Genomic DNA, 17,534 nt, shown 5'->3' on the forward strand with positions numbered 1-17,534 from the left:
GACAGATATATTTTTCCAGAGTTTATTTTCCCGTAATTAAGGGTGCATATAAACACACGAGTGCGTATTTTACGCGAATAAATAAGTCTTTTGTACATTGATCAATCGGAAGGGGTGCTAATTGGGATTGTTCACTAGCCAATATAATAGCAAATATCGCCGCTTATTACGTCGAATACGGTAATTCAAATATATTTACAATACACTGATCAGACATTTGGAGTACCCATTTACCACGAGGTCTGATCATCGCTGGAAGCGTGTAAAAACTTCATCACATTAACATCATATCTGTACCTCCGATACGGTTAAGGTTATACCTATGCCTAATAGTCGTTACCCAAGAAAGAGCTATCATCTGTTGTTTAAAGAAGCTGTAAATGGCAAGATTAATTGAGTATCCGTGGTTAAAAATATCTTTTCTAAATTTGGGAAAACCGATCAGTTTCTTATCCAAAACTATTTGTATTGGAATTTGTATCACGATTAAAATATATTCATGAACAAGAATGGCATTCAGATATTGCTAGTAGTTCTAAAATGCATACCTGTTCTTTATTTAAATTAGATTTTTGTGTTGAACCGTATCTTCTAAATAGCAATATTGATAAATGTCGTACAGTGCTTTCCCACCATCATAGTTCTCATGCACTCCGTATTGACGTGGGCAGATATAACAATGTCCCAAGCGACCAAAGAGTTTGTAACCTAAATTTATGTAACACTGGTCTTATCGAAAACGAATACCATTTTCTGTTTATTTGTAAAACATATAACAATCTTAGAAACAAATATATTCCGGGAAAATATCATGTCCATCCTACATTGCATAAATTTAACATATTGCTGTCATGTCATTCTGAAACCATGAAAAACCTTTCATTGTATATATTCCATTCCCTGAATATTAGAAGCTCTTTAATGTCCATTGTGGATCTGACTATCTCAATGTACAATGTGCGAAATGAATAAGGAATATACACCTCCGATACGATACCGACACTGTATCAAGGTCGGAGGGTAGAGGTTGTGTCAGATGAACTTTCGAATCAGCCAGTGTCACAATCTCATTAAAATCAGATCTTAGTTTTCGCTACCGCTAAACAAAGCTTTGTTTAGCATAGCGAGAACTAAGATCTGATTTTAATGATATTGCCAGTGTCGAGGCTTTTAAATTCTCCGTAAGAGTGAACGAAGCATTCATACAATCATATCTGATTTTTGTACCTCGAAAACGAATACAGTTGGCAGTTCCCAGAGCAAACAGAAACAAAGCCGCCCCATGACATTAAATACGTTAATTCATAAGTTTTATAAATTGCAATTTCCGAATCAAGGAGGTAAAAAAGTGAAGCCGAATCGCTTAGAAAGGTAACATCTGATTGGCTACATTGGACAAACAAAGTCCGCGTGTCAGTAGTACACGCACAGAGGTATCGTATCGGACTAAAATATCTTATTTAATGTCACTGGGATTTAGGCGGGTGTAGAACCGGTATTAGAAACACAAGTGACTTCATGGACATTATGTTGTTATGTCAGGCAAACAAAACGAAGAAACGAACGCATTAAAAATAATAATCTAATACAATGACGTTACCAGATATTCGTAAAACGGATGAGGATGTCATTCCCTGCTGGGTTGAGGTCGAGGTCAAGGTCGCCATACTTTTCACCTTTGAAAACCCCTCAACAATCGTGCAAAGAAAGGTATACACAGTTTGTCGTAGTCGTTAAGGCACCCACGAAAACAGAAACTGACGTGAAACATTATCACGCTGAAGGGGAGGCCGATGCAAAGTTCCCAAGGTCCGTGTTCTCTTGCGCCCTGGCCAGGCGTCGGTTCCTTGCAAATCTGATGATTCCTAGCACTACTTGAAGTACCCACACCAGGAAGGTGGCCCATGTTGCAATCTGAAACAAGAAAACAGTACCAGTACACTGTCAGGTTACCGCCCTGGAACGGAAAGGGTGGGGTGGCGCCACCACACACAATATCAGTCCTCAACCAGTTCAATGCACAAAGCAACTGTCAATCTTCATCCCATACCCGCCTGCAAATACAATGGCGCCTGGACCAGACAAACCCACGATTTACAGATATTAGATCAAGATGACTACAGATCCAATGATCAATATTTTGCTTCCCAATAAATCAACCGATCCACAAGGAGAAACTTAGCTTCATCTTAGTTTTCGCCCAGCTATGAAGACCAGTACCAACAGCGGTAGTAAATAAAGCAACACAACCATTCCTAGTAGTTGATAACAACTTGTCTATTTAATGTAAAGGCGACGTTTCGGTATCGATCTGTATAACGTTGTCAAGCAAGGCGGAATAATGAACATGGTACAAGATATATATAGGTGAGGTGAGGTGAAATGGGGTTTAACGTCGCGTCCAAGATTATTGCACTTATATAGCGACGTGCATGTACGTGTGTGTGTTTGTGTGGCTGCTTGTACTAGTCCGGAATGATGCCGATTTATAGTGCTAGCTCACTGAGATACCATGCCGCAGTTTAACCCCACTCAGACACAGTATACTGACTCCGAGCCGACCAGTCCTTGTTTTAGCCCCTTAATGCCGAGCGCCAGACAGGGTAACAACAAGTACCATCTTTTAACGTCTTTTGATATGACGCGGCCGGGGATCGAACCCCGGACCTTCCACATTCCGGGCAGACGCTCTACCACTAGACCACGGAGGCGGTCTAGGAAGCCAATAAGACAGAAAGCCTATTAATTAGGATTAAGAATACATAAGTTGGGTGATTTTGATTAAAGTCTGTTATACTAAATCCATAAGGATTTTAAAGTCTCGATCCAATTGGTAGGAATCTGTTCTTGATATTTTGGCCATATTTGAATAACTGATATAGAGGTTATTGTCAACCACAGAGAAAAAAAGCGACAAAAACATTGCCTTAATTTTAAGAAAGGCCCATTGTACGATTCCGACGACATCCTGACCATGTGTTTATGAATCACTATCAAATAGTGATGACACCGTTTGTTCACGAAAAGATGAGCGTATCCTGCCCCACAGGTGTCACCCGCCACAAACACATGTGAAGTCATCTGTGTAACCATATGATGCTCCTCGAGTCATGTCACGGTTTAATGTTACTGAGCAAGCCTACCTGTGTCACTGTCAGGTAAGTGTAGAAGTTATCCTGAATCTTGTAGTCTGTGTCATGTACAAACCAGCCCCATTTCTGTGCGTCGGTACAACTAGAATAATACATTATGAAAATGATTTATGAAAGAGTTATTTGTATTGTTATGGATGTATAAACGTATAACATCTGTCATCAGGGCAGGTAGAAGGAGGAGGCCAGAATATGACTTGTGTCACATGAAATGATCGTTTTTTCTCAATGCTTCTCTCAAAGGTTTACTCAATGCTTCACTCAATGTTTTACTCAACAGCTTAAAGACTCAGAGATTTCTTATAAATATGGAAAGTTTTTATAAAAAAGTGTATTAATTGTACAGGTTGTGTATCGTTGCTGGCTGATGTCTATTATTGTTGAGTAATGTGTATTATTGTTGAGTGGAGCGATTTGCCATTGTCATGTGATGTTCATTGCTACTGTGTGATGTGTTTTATTGTTGAGTGATGCGTTTTGCATCAGTATACTGTTGTTCGGTGGAAGGCTGCTGTTGTCGGGATGAATGTACTGTTGTTTGGTGGATGGCTGCTGTTGTCGGGATGAGTGAACTGTTGTTTGGTTGATGGCTGCTGTTGTCGGGATGAGTGAACTGTTGTTTGGTTGATGGCTGCTGTTGTCGGGATGAGTGAACTGTTGTTAGATGGATGACTGGTGTTGTCGGGATGAGTAAACTGTTGTTTGGTGGATGGCTGCTGTTGTCGGGATGAGTGAACTGTTGTTTGGTTGATGACTGCTGTTGTCGGGATGAGTGTACTGTTGTTTGGTGGATGGCTGCTGTTGTCGGGATGAGTGAACTGTTGTTAGGTGGATGACTGCTGTTGTCGGGACGAGTGTACTGTTGTCGGGATGACTGCTGTTGTCGGGATGAGTGTACTGTTGTTTGGTGGATGGCTGCTGTTGTCGGGATAAGTAAACTGTTGTTTGGTGGATGGCTGCTGTTGTCGGGATGAGTGTACTGTTGTTTGGTGGATGGCTGCTGTTGTTGGGATGAGTGAACTATTGTTAGGTGGATGACTGCTGTTGTCGGGATGAGTGAACTGTTGTTAGGTGGATGGCTGCTGTTGTCGGGATGAGTGAACTGTTGTTAGGTGGATGGCTGCTGTTGTCGGGATGAGTGAGCTGTTGTTTGGTGGATGGCTGCTGTTGTCTGGATGAGTGAACTGTTGTTAGGTGGATGGCTGCTGTTGTCGGGATGAGTGAACTGTTGTTAGGTGGATGACTGCTGTTGTCGGGATGAGTGTACTGTTGTTTGGTGGGTGGCTGCTGTTGTCGGGATAAGTAAACTGTTGTTTGGTGGATGGCTGCTGTTGTCGGGATGAGTGTACTGTTGTTAGATGGATGACTGGTGTTGTCGGGATGAGTGTACTGTTGTTACGTGGATGACTGGTGTTGTCGGGATGAGTGTACTGTTGTTAGATGGATGACTGCTGTTGTCGGGATGAGTGTACTGTTGTTACGTGGATGGCTGGTGTTGTCGGGATGGGTGAACTGTTGTTAGGTGGACAACTGCTGTTGTCGGGATGAGTGTACTGTTGTTAGATGGATGACTGCTGTTGTCGGGATGAGTGTACTATTGTTAGGTGGATGACTGCTGTTGTCGGGATGAGTGTACTGTTGTTCGGTGGATGACTGGTGTTGCCGGGATAAGTATACTGTTGTTTGGTGGATGACTGCTGTTGTCGGGATGAGTGTACTGTTCTTAGGTGGATGACTGCTGTTGTCGGGATGAGTGTACTATTGTAAGGTGGATGACTGCTGTTGTCGGGATGAGTGTACTGTTGTTAGGTGGATGACTGCTGTTGTCGGGATGAGTGTACTGTTAGGTGGATGACTGGTGTTGTCGAGATGGGTGAACTGTTGTTAGGTGGATGGCTGCTGTTGTCGGGATGAGTGTACTGTTGTTAGGTGGATGACTGCTGTTGTCGGGATGAGTGTACTGTTGTAAGGTGGATGGCTGCCGTGTCGGGATGAGTGTACTGTTGTCGGGATGACTGCTGTTGTCGGGATGAGTGTACTGTTGTCGGGATGACTGCTGTTGTCGGGATGAGTGTACTGTTGTTAGGTGGATGGCTGCTGTTGTCGGGATGAGTGTACTGTTGTTAGGTGGATGATTGGTGTTGTCAGGATGAGTAAACTGTTCTTAGGTGGATGACTGCTGTTGTCGGGATGAGTGTACTGTTGTTAGGTGGATGACTGGTGTTGTGGAGATGGGTGAACTGTTGTTAGGTGGATGGCTGCTGTTGTCGGGATGAGTGTACTGTTGTTAGGTGGATGACTGGTGTTGTCGGGATGAGTGTACTGTTGTTAGGTGGATGACTGCTGTTGTCGGGATGAGTGTACTGTTCTTAGGTGGATGGCTGCTGTTGTCGGGATGAGTGCACTGTTGTTAGGTGGATGACTGCTGTTGTCGGGATGAGTGTACTGTTGTTAGGTGGATGACTGCTGTTGTCGGGATGAGTGTACTGTTGTTAGGTGGATGGCTGCTGTTGTCGGGATGAGTGAACTGTTGTTAGGTGGATGACTGCTGTTGTCGGGATGAGTGTACTGTTGTTAGGTGGATGGCTGCTGTTGTCGGGATGAGTGTACTGTTGTTAGGTGGATGGCTGCTGTTGTCGGGATGAGTGTACTGTTGTGAGGTGGATGATTGTTGTTGTCGGGATGAGTGAACTGTTGTTAGGTGGATGACTGGTGTTGTCGGGATGAGTGTACTATTGTTAGGTGGATGACTGCTGTTGTCGGGATGAGTGTACTGTTGTTCGGTGGATGACTGGTGTTGCCGGGATAAGTATACTGTTGTTTGGTGGATTACTGCTGTTGTCGGGATGAGTGTACTGTTCTTAGGTGGATGACTGCTGTTGTCGGGATGAGTGTACTATTGTAAGGTGGATGACTGCTGTTGTCGGGATGAGTGTACTGTTGTTAGGTGGATGACTGCTGTTGTCGGGATGAGTGTACTGTTAGGTGGATGACTGGTGTTGTCGAGATGGGTGAACTGTTGTTAGGTGGATGGCTGCTGTTGTCGGGATGAGTGTACTGTTGTTAGGTGGATGACTGCTGTTGTCGGGATGAGTGTACTGTTGTAAGGTGGATGGCTGCCGTGTCGGGATGAGTGTACTGTTGTCGGGATGACTGCTGTTGTCGGGATGAGTGTACTGTTGTCGGGATGACTGCTGTTGTCGGGATGAGTGTACTGTTGTTAGGTGGATGGCTGCTGTTGTCGGGATGAGTGTACTGTTGTTAGGTGGATGATTGGTGTTGTCAGGATGAGTAAACTGTTCTTAGGTGGATGACTGCTGTTGTCGGGATGAGTGTACTGTTGTTAGGTGGATGACTGGTGTTGTCGAGATGGGTGATCTGTTGTTAGGTGGATGGCTGCTGTTGTCGGGATGAGTGTACTGTTGTTAGGTGGATGACTGGTGTTGTCGGGATGAGTGTACTGTTGTTAGGTGGATGACTGCTGTTGTCGGGATGAGTGTACTGTTCTTAGGTGGATGGCTGCTGTTGTCGGGATGAGTGCACTGTTGTTAGGTGGATGACTGCTGTTGTCGGGATGAGTGTACTGTTGTTAGGTGGATGACTGCTGTTGTCGGGATGAGTGTACTGTTTTTAGGTGGATGGCTGCTGTTGTCGGGATGAGTGAACTGTTGTTAGGTGGATGACTGCTGTTGTCGGGATGAGTGTACTGTTGTTTGGTGGATGGCTGCTGTTGTCGGGATGAGTGTACTGTTGTTAGGTGGATGGCTGCTGTTGTCGGGATGAGTGTACTGTTGTGAGGTGGATGATTGTTGTTGTCGGGATGAGTGAACTGTTGTTAGGTGGATGACTGGTGTTGTGGGGATGAGTGTACTGTTGTTAGGTGGATGACTGCTGTTGTCGGGATGAGTGTACTGTTGTTAGGTGGATGGCTGCTGTTGTCGGGATGAGTGAACTGTTGTTAGGTGGATGACTGCTGTTGTCGGGATGAGTGTACTGTTGTTAGGTGGATGGCTGCTGTTGTCGGGATGAGTGAACTGTTGTTAGGTGGATGACTGCTGTTGTCGGGATGAGTGTACTGTTGTGAGGTGGATGATTGGTGTTGTCGGGATGAGTGAACTGTTGTTAGGTGGATGACTGCTGTTGTCGGGATGAGTGTACTGTTGTTAGGTGGATGGCTGCTGTTGTCGGGATGAGTGTACTGTTGTGAGGTGGATGATTGGTGTTGTCGGGATGAGTGTACTGTTGTTAGGTGGATGACTGGTGTTGTCGAGATGAGTGAACTGTTGTTAGGTGGATAACTGGTGTTGTCGGGATGGGTGAACTGTTGTTAGGTGGATGACTGGTGTTGTCGGGATCAGTGTACTGTTGTTTTCTGGTTGATGCTTATTGTTGAGGATGAACAATTTGTTCAAAACACTCTTTATTTCATTGCTTACCTGTTAATATTTCGGCCAAAGTTTCTACCCTTGAGAAAAGCATCACAGAACATCTTTAACCCAACACTGATCATACAAGAGGCGATGAACGTCACAAAAGTGATGACTGAATTCAGCAGGATGAACGGTATCACCCACATCTTTGACCTGAAACAACAGCCATAGGAGTAGGGTCCACATCTTTGACCTGAAACAAGAGCCATAGGAGTAGGTTCCACATCTTTGACCTGAAATAAGAGCCATAGGAATAGGTTCCACATCTTTGATCTGAAATAAGAGCCATAGGAGTAGGTTCCACATCTTTGACCTGAAACAACAGCCATAGGAGTAGGGTCCACATCTTTGACCTGAAACAACAGCCATAGGAGTAGGGTCCACATCTTTGACCTGAAACAAGAGCCATAGGAGTAGGTTCCACATCTTGGACCTGAAACAACAGCCATAGGAGTAGGTTCCACATCTTTGACCTGAAATAAGAGCCATAGGAGTAGGGTCCACATCTTTGACCTGAAACAAGAGCCATAGGAGTAGGGTCCACATCTTTGACCTGAAACAACAGCCATAGGAGTAGGGTCCACATCTTTGACCTGAAACAAGAGCCATAGGAGTAGGTTCCACATCTTTGACCTGAAACAACAGCCATAGGAGTAGGTTCCACATCTTTGACCTGAAACAACAGCCATAGGAGTAGGGTCCACATCTTTGACCTGAAACAAGAGCCATAGGAGTAGGGTCCACATCTTTGACCTGAAACAACAGCCATAGGAGTAGGTTCCACATCTTTGACCTGAAACAACAGCCATAGGAGTAGGTTCCACATCTTTGACCTGAAATAAGAGCCATAGGAGTAGGGTCCACATCTTTGACCTGAAACAACAGCCATAGGAGTAGGGTCCACATCTTTGACCTGAAACAAGAGCCATAGGAGTAGGTTCCACATCTTTGACCTGAAATAAGAGCCATAGGAGTAGGTTCCACATCTTTGACCTGAAAAAAGAGCCATAGGAGTAGGTTCCACATCTTTGACCTGAAACAACAGCCATAGGAGTAGGGTCCACATCTTTGACCTGAAACAAGAGCCATAGGAGTAGGTTCCACATCTTTGACCTGAAATAAGAGCCATAGGAGTAGGTTCCACATCTTTGACCTGAAACAACAGCCATAGGAGTAGGGTCCACATCTTTGACCTGAAACAACAGCCATAGGAGTAGGGTCCACATCTTTGACCTGAAACAAGAGCCATAGGAGTAGGTTCCACATCTTTGACCTGAAACAACAGCCATAGGAGTAGGGTCCACATTTTCTACATGAACCGCAGCCATAGGTGTATGACTCATATCTTTGATCTGGAACAGCAGCCATAGGAATATTAACAACATGTCTGACCTGAAAAAAACAGCAATAGGAGTTGGGCACACATATTTGACCTGAAACAGCTATAGGTGTATCACTCAAATCTCTGACCTGAAACAACATCCATTTGAGTAGGTCCCACAGCTTTGACCTGAAATAATAGCCACAGGAGTATCCTCCACAACTCTGACCTGACGAAAAACAGAAAAAAGATTATACCCCATATGTTTTACCTTAAACTGCAGCCATAGTGTATCACTCACATCTTAGACTTGAAAGCATTTTCGACCTGAAATAACGACCATAATGACATCAGTCACAAAGGACGGTAGTCCCAATTAGAAGGTAAACCTGCTTACCGAGTTTTGAAATTGGTAGTCAAACTGTAGATTAGATACCTCTTTTATAATTTGGAATAAAACTGTTAAGGGGTCTCTAATCTACATTTAGACTACCTCAAATTTCGAAACAGTAGGTGTATCTTTATTCTACCATGACAACATGAAGGTTTTAGTTCAGTACTCATTTGGAAAGCATAATGACAATTGAATAAACAGTAACCCACTATAGATGTAGAGTTTCATCGCAACATGTTGCAATGATTGGACTCAACCAAGTCATTTCTTGGAAATCAACATTACATCTCCATTGTAGGGGTGACTGGTTGTAGAAATGGTAACTGACAAAATATGTTATTTATTTCTAAAATAAATAAATAAAAGGATTTGGCTTTCTTTCCCAACTCCCTAACAGTAATACATATTCAGAATTACTGTCTCTCCACCCAAAACGTCGATCTGGCTGAACTTGACTTACTTGTTGTTCACTGGGTTGTATGTACTATTTGCATGAGCCAGGGGTTGCCCTGAGGATTTACTGGTGGAAATGCGCCTGCTCGCGCAACCATCGGGACCAGTCTGAAGTATGTCTGAATGTCTTCGGTTTTGAGCTGAGGACGAGCCGTACTTGCGCGACGTGAGAGACTGCTAATTTTTGTTCTACTTAATTGTACGTGATACTCTAAGTTCCGTAAGCTGTTGTGACCAAGAGCTTGAGGAGAGTACCGGTAAGTGAAACATCTGATAGTGTTCGGATATCGAACGTATACATATCTAATGGGCTATCGGCAATCACTGTGTGTGTGTGTGTGTGTGTGTGTGTGTGTGTGTGTGTGTGTGTGTGTGTGTGTGTGTGTGTGTGTGTGTGTGTGTGTGTGTGTGTGTCTGTGTGTGTGTCTGTGTGTGTGTGTGCTTGTACTAGTCCGGACTGATGCCGATTTATAGTGCAAGCTCACTGAGATACCATGCCACAGTTTAACATGCATACTCCACTCAGACACAGTATACTAACTCCGAGCGGGCCGGTCCTTCTTTTAGACCCATAATGCCGAGCGCCAGACCGGGTCACAACAAGTACCATCTTTAACGTCTTTTGTTATCGACCCCCGCTCTTCGGGCGGACGCTCTACCATTAGACCACGGAGGCGGTCTGATATTTTCAAGCATTCTTCGGTGTTATGGTAGAATGTTTGATACCAAGCGGAGCCTTGACTTTCAGTTTACCAAAAAATATCATTTCTGAGGAGATGTTTAAACAGCAAAAGTTCAAAATAACATCAGGTTGAAGTTCCACGTTGAAATATGTAAGAGACAATCGTCATAAACCTCACTTACCCAATACGTGGATCTTTCCTTGTCAGGACGTACACGTGATAGCTGAGCATACCAAGGCCATAGACTATACAAAAAAAAACACTGACGGAGATTCCAAACTTGCAGTTGATACCATGTGATAGCAAGATCGAAGGCCTAGGCTTTCTAGTCCAATCCATGCCCGCATAGAGAATACAGCCTCCATCAAAATCTCCCTGAAAACATAAATAACTTGATAAATAAACTGCCAGACAAAACAAGTAAATGTCTTTACACATTCACACTTCTCTCTGTTAATTACAATGTACTGTGTAGCAACCTCGATGTTCCTTGAGACGTCCCGTGCACGTCACCTGTCGTGAGATTGATATGATGCATGTAATATACCCGTGACAAACACATCTCCCTCGTATAACCATTTCTTGTTTGTTTCATTTTAAGCCATTATCATTTATGGGTGTGTACTTTTGCCCGGTAGTTTAAATATTTTCATTTACAACACCACTGATATCTGCTGAAAGGGTACACGGACTTTAGTTTCTTCATTTGGGCAGAACCATATGATGATGCAAAGAAAGCAGTTGAACGGAGAATTATATACATCTTGCCACGGAACAGTCGCAAAATATGTCAATAGATCAACGTTTTGGTTTCTGCAATTCAATATAAAAAAATATAACCTAATTTGTAAAGACTGGAAAGTAATGTGATTTACCTAAACAATAATACAAGATACGATTGATACAAATCGCTATTTTATGTAGCTTTTTTCAAGAGGTGTGTTTAACTTGAATTTTAAATTTTAAAAGCAACTATGATGCATGGAATCGAACTGTCGCCTTAGAATAGGTCTTCAGCAACCCATGCTTGCCGTAAAAGGCAACTTTCTTGTCGTGAGAGGCAACTTTCTTGTCGTGAGAGGCGACTAACGGGATCGGGTGGTTAAGCTAGCGGACTTGGTTGATGCGTGTCATGTTATAACAATAGCGTAAATCGATGCTGATGATCTCAATCACTGGATTGTCTGGTCAAGACTCTGATTACTTACAGGCCGCCGTCAAATAGTTGGAATATTGCTGAGTGTAGCGTTAAACAACAAACAACCAAATGTAACGAATACTCCTGGAAATACCCACTGTAATCAACGGTTCAAGGGACGCGTTCAGATAGAGTGCTCACTTCAATGGAAATAAGCATGTGTCAGTCGAGACATTAAACTTCGCATTGATATTGCGTGGGTGACTGGTACTACCGATAGAGCAGGACATGCTGGACCTTCTCGTCAACACCTTGGGACATCACTGGTTTTCAGTTATCCATTCGTGTACTTTTTGCCTATTGTGCCCATTGGAGTCTGTTTCGGCGGATAATCGAGACGGAGACGTTGACGTTTTGAATTCCATAGGCTGACCCTGATGGATCAAGGGTCCGTCAAGTCCAACCAACACCGCCGCCATACACAAACGATGACAAGTTGATGATGACAAGTTGATGATGACGGTAGTTTCCACTGATGACATCGGAAATACAGTCAAACCCCGTTGTGTCGAACTTTCATGTGTTGCACTTTCGGTTGTCTCGAAGTTAAAGCTTGATCCCTGCGTATTCCTTCTTTATTCATCATTTTCGCTTGTGTCGAGCCTTGGATAACGCGAATGATTTACGTAGGTCTCTTCAATTTCGATACAACGGCGTTTGCTTGTACAACCTTTTAAATATTACTAGACAATTTCAGTTATATAACGCCGTCTCAGCTTGATGTGGAATAAAGCTATGGAGACCCAAGAAGTCAATCGCTTTGGTGAAATTTGGTCACGGGTATGGTGCTGGCAGATCTAGAAACATAATCTAAGATTGGAACCCAAGAACAGAGGTCTCTGGCACGCTTATGGGGAGGCAACTCTGTGCAGCTAATTGTAGTGCCTCAACTAACACAGACACTGTATGGCATTGGGGCCGCAAGAGACTGCTTCATCCATTTCATAACCATTTCCTAGACCCGTGAAGATTCCGGGGTAGAATAGGTCTTCAGCAACCCATGCTTGCCGTAAAAGGTGACTCTGCTTGTCGTAAAAGGCGACTAACGGGATCTGGTGGTCAGGCTCGCTGACATGGTTGATGCATGTCATCGATTCCAATTGCGTGGATCGATGCTCATGAAATTAATCACTGAATTGTCTGGTCCAGACTCGATTATTTACAGACCGCCGTCATATAGCTGGAATATTGCTGAGTGCGGCGTTAAACAACAACCAACCAACCAACCAACCAACCAACCGGGCAGACGCTCTCCCACAAGACCACGGAGGCGGTCCCGGCAAATATGTATTAATAATATAGGTCAGGGAGAAAGAGAAAAAAATAGAAACATAATATGGCTCCAGGTGTGTTTGTATAACACATTTTCTTGCACATGATTACGACATTATTCAAATATACCGATTGAAAATATTCTCTGTGCAGTTAATCCATAGACATCTTCCTGGTGTTTAGCTCGGCACGCAGAGTTGCATAAGTCTTCACTTTGAAGGGGTATGGGTTGTAGCAATCTCATTAAAATCAGATCTAAGTTCTCGCTGCCGCTCAACAAAGATCTGAGGACATCCCATTACGGGTCACGTCAGAACGACATTCGCGAACTTTGACCGACCACTGAAATGTCTAACAAGTAGTGGACATCAACCAATTAGAAAGCAGCTTTCTCGAGCTTTACGACCCTCGTTTCAACCTGGCGACTCTCATTTCAGACTACGCTTGAAAAATATGTTGACACAGCTCTCGATTAAAATTTTGAAAAATGAACAAACGAATATTCCGGAATGTCTTATATATGGTTGAGGTTGTATGGCAGTGCTTCCCACGTACTGTGCAACGCCTCCTCCGTTCAAATGTTTATCCCACGGAAGCGAGAGATAAACAATAATTGTGACCGAATCAATCGTACGTGCCGTAAATGTCGTTCGGAATACCCGTGTTAACGTTTTCGAGGTTGCATGATTATGATTATGACACATTCCGATTGTCACTTTCATGATCTGGTAAGCGACGCTTTGATTGCATGGTCGGGTGAAAGGTTGATCTGATCTTATGAGATTTGGGTTGTAGCAGAGAGTTTATAGATTTATAGATTTCCTGGGTCAAATAAGTTGAATAATTCTAAATAATCACAGTGTAGTTAATACAAATCACATGAAAAACATCTGCACTACTGTTATCGTGGCCAGCAGCTCTGACCCGTGTCCGGATCATGTGTCTGTCATCAAAGTTACAGAATCACCTTATGATCACTGAAGCATGACTTTGGGAATGAGGCCCGGGAAGACCCAGACTCACGAGACAAGTGTCTTGACAGGACACAGCAGTTAGACATCCGCCTCGAGGGAGGCTAAAAGTGGTATGCTTTGTGTTCAGCCTGCCTGACACTACGCTTGCAGAGGCGGATACAGCTTTTTTGAAAAGGGGGGGTGCACAACTAAGATCTATTTATTGTCTTTGGTGGTAATTTATACAGAAATAAAGATTTTTTTCGAAATAAAAAGGGGGATTTTAATCATCTACCCGTATATTAAAAGGACATTTACGCGTGTTACTCATTTAACAACATGATATTGAAAGTTGCAGGTAAGTTGTTTAGAATCACGGAATGTATCACACATACTATGGCGCTGTCGCAATGGCAGTGTTGTAACACATGGGAATATACTAATGCAGGTTACAGAGGAGCACACGGATATCAATACCTACCGTGGTAATCCCGAGGGGTATGGCGACAGCAAACCCCAGCACAATGTTAGCAGCGTATAGGAAAGTCTGTAGGAGAAGCTGGACGTCCATTATTATACACGGCATCTTGTGTTGTGGACTGGCGGAGCTCTTCCGTGTGCAGTGGTGCAGTTAGCAGCTCTCAAGGTCAAGGACGACTTACTGCCCGGTGGATTTCTGAATTGAACTCAGCTGATACCAGATGACTGCAATTGTGCATACATGTAAGCTGTCAACCACTGGATTACTGGTGTATACATGTAGTCTGACCTTCTACTGGACTACTGGTGTATACATGTAGTCTGACCCTCTTCTGGACTACTGGTGTATACATGTAGTCTGACCCTCTACTGGACTACAGGTGTATACATGTAGTCTGACCTTCTACTGGACTACAGGTGTATACATGTAGTCTGACCCTCTTCTGGACTACTGGTGTATACATGTAGTGTGACCCTCTACTGGACTACTGGTGTATACATGTAGTCTGACCTTCTACTGGACAACTGGTGTATACATGTAGTCAGACCTTCTACTGAACAACTGGTGTATACATGTAGTCAGACCTTCTACTGGACTACTGGTGTATACATGTAGTCTGACCCTCTACTGGACTACTGGTGTATACATGTAGTCTGACCCTCTACTGGACTACTGGTGTATACATGTAGTCAGACCTTCTACTGGACTACTGGTGTATACATGTAGTGTGACCCTCTACTGGACTACTGGTGTATACATGTAGTCTGACCCTCTACTGGACTACTGGTGTATACATGTAGTCAGACCTTCTACTGGACTACTGGTGTATACATGTATGTTTCCCCTGTACTGGACTACTGGTGTATACATGTAGATATCCCCTTCATTAGACTACTGGTGTAGCCCCCCGAGGTGTGTCACCGAATGTCAGGGTTTACAATCGTTGGTAATCCCGAGGAGAAATGGTTTCTCCAACTTATAAACTGACTAATCACATAGACAACGTTTTTAATTAAATAACTAATAAAAACTCTCAAATGTATAACCTGTATCGGAGCAATCGCCTGCAGTCGTGAACTCGGGTCAATGAAACCGGCGACCTCAGCACGTGGGTTTCGCAACGGTGCGAAATCTGCACGTGCGTCTCGCAATGGCACGAAATCTGCACGTGCGTCTCGTAAGCTGTTCGTAGTTTTTGTTCTATCAAGGGTTTACAATGATTGTAAGCCCTCCTGCGAGGTGTTACCACAATTTCGGTAAAAACCATATCGAGTTACACAAACAGCAAGTAGGTTTATAAATGTAGTCTGACCCTCTACTGGACTACTGGTGTATACATGTAGTCAGACCTTATACTAGACTGCTGGTGTATACATGTAGTCTGACCCTCTACTTGACTACTGGTGTATACATGTAGTCTGACCCCCTACTGGACGACTGGTGTATACATGTAGTCTGACCCCCTACTGGACGACTGGTGTATACATGTAGTCTGACCCCCTACTGGACGACTGGTGTATACATGTAGTCTGACCTAATACTTGACGACAGGTGTACACATGTAGTCTGACCTAATACTTGACGACTGGTGTATACATGTAGTCTGACCCCCTACTGGACTACTGGTGTATACATGTAGGTTTCCCCTCTACTGGACGACTGGTGTATACATGTAGTCTGACCTTCTACTGGACTACTGGTGTATACATGTAGTCTGACCTAATACTTGACGACTGGTGTATACATGTAGTCAGACCTTATACTTGACGACTGGTGTATACATGTAGTCTGACCCCCTACTGGACGACTGGTGTATACATGTAGTCTGACCTAATACTTGACGACTGGTGTATACGTGTAGTCAGACCTTATACTTGACGACTGGTGTATACATGTAGTCTGACCCCCTACTGGACGACTGGTGTATACATGTAGTCTGACCTAATACTTGACGACTGGTGTATACATGTAGTCTGACCCCCTACTGGACGACTGGTGTATACATGTAATCTGACCTAATACTTGACGACTGGTGTACACATGTAGTCTGACCCCCTACTGGACGACATGGTGTATACATGTAGTCTCACCCCCTACTGGACGACTGGTGTATACATGTAGTCTGACCCCCTACTGGACTACTGGTGTATACATGTAGTCTGACCTAAAACTTGACGACTGGTGTATACATGTAGTCTGACCTAATACTTGACGACTGGTGTATACATGTAGGTTTCCCCTCTGCTGGACTACTGGTGTATACATGAAGATTTCCCCTCTACTGGAGTACTGGTGTATTCCTGTAGGTATCCCCCCTACTGGACTACTGGTGTATACATGTAGTCTGATCAAAATCATAAGAAATCTCTTCCAAAAGTACAATTGTACCATTATATCTTCAATATTTGGAATTGAATCATTGAATCACTTTAAAAATAAAAATTGTGTTGATACCAGGTGTTCGCGAAAAGATGCGCGTTCCCTGCCCCACCGGCGGCACCAGTCAAGGGGAATCAGGAGGAATCCGGGGGTCGAACACAAGATCATTTAACTCTGGCACGGCTCAGGGGCGCACCTTGGCAGTGAACTTCGGTTCCTTAGACGTGTCCCTTAACTAGGTAGACCATTACAGGCCAGACGAATATTTTGGTGTAGGTACACAAATACCCTGCATTGTACCCTTTGAAAAGGCTGACCAGTATGAAATGATTAGAGAATAAGCAAAAAGCTACGAGGAATTACGGATTATCTTCCCCCTGTGATTAAAGGGTGAACATCAGTCAATCCCGACAGGCAGATAATCCGAAATTCCGAGTTTCGAGTAGGTTAACCTGTGTTTTACTCATTGAAATTTTAAGACAGTAAGTGAATAAAACTGTATGAAATGTGAACCCTACAGATAAAATTCACTGAAGGCAGTCTATTTTTCAGATGACGTTATGATCATTGGATGAAGAAACACGGCGTCCAGGCTTTCCAGTCCAGAGTTTTCGGAATTTCAAATCTGGTCTGTTACCCGACGTTCGGGATTGCGGGCTGTAGGTTTCTGTCACTGTGGAGGATCCCCAGGACAACCTGGAGCGTCCAGATGAAGAAAGATGCCCAGGAGGATGTCTTGAAACACATTGTGAAACACATATGACAAGTATATTATACGTTCATTTTACAGTTCTTGAAAATACCTTATAAGTTTCCTC

At 43.7% G+C, this 17,534-nt stretch overlaps 1 protein-coding gene across 1 annotated transcript; it reads right to left on the reverse strand.

Moving 5' to 3' along the window:
* Positions 1-83: 83 nt before the first annotated feature.
* Positions 84-15,415, reverse strand: LOC124140966 (transmembrane protein 179B-like). Its single transcript, XM_048388570.1, has 6 exons — positions 15,384-15,415; positions 14,338-14,561; positions 10,615-10,808; positions 7,589-7,735; positions 3,144-3,234; positions 84-1,914 (listed from the first exon to the last, which is right to left on the reverse strand). The coding sequence occupies exons 2-6, from the start codon at positions 14,440-14,442 to the stop codon at positions 1,774-1,776; spliced, it is 678 nt and encodes a 225-aa protein (XP_048244527.1). The 5' UTR covers positions 14,443-14,561; positions 15,384-15,415; the 3' UTR covers positions 84-1,773.
* Positions 15,416-17,534: the final 2,119 nt, after the last annotated feature.

The sequence above is a fragment of the Haliotis rufescens genome, unplaced genomic scaffold (genome assembly GCF_023055435.1).
Source record: "Haliotis rufescens isolate VD_foot unplaced genomic scaffold, xgHalRufe1.0.p SCAF_73, whole genome shotgun sequence".
Lineage (NCBI taxonomy): Eukaryota > Metazoa > Mollusca > Gastropoda > Lepetellida > Haliotidae > Haliotis > Haliotis rufescens.

Excerpts from the sequence above, each read along its gene's own strand:
- LOC124140966 (XM_048388570.1), bottom strand. The coding sequence starts at position 14,442 with ATGCCGTGTATAATAATGGACGTCCAGCTTCTCCTACAGACTTTCCTA. Across the intron at positions 10,809-14,337 it reads TACCCCTCGGGATTACCACG|GGAGATTTTGATGGAGGCTG; the intron begins GTAGGTATTGAT and ends TTATGTTTTCAG. Across the intron at positions 3,235-7,588 it reads TTTGGCCGAAATATTAACAG|TTGTACCGACGCACAGAAAT; the intron begins GTAAGCAATGAA and ends GTATTATTCTAG.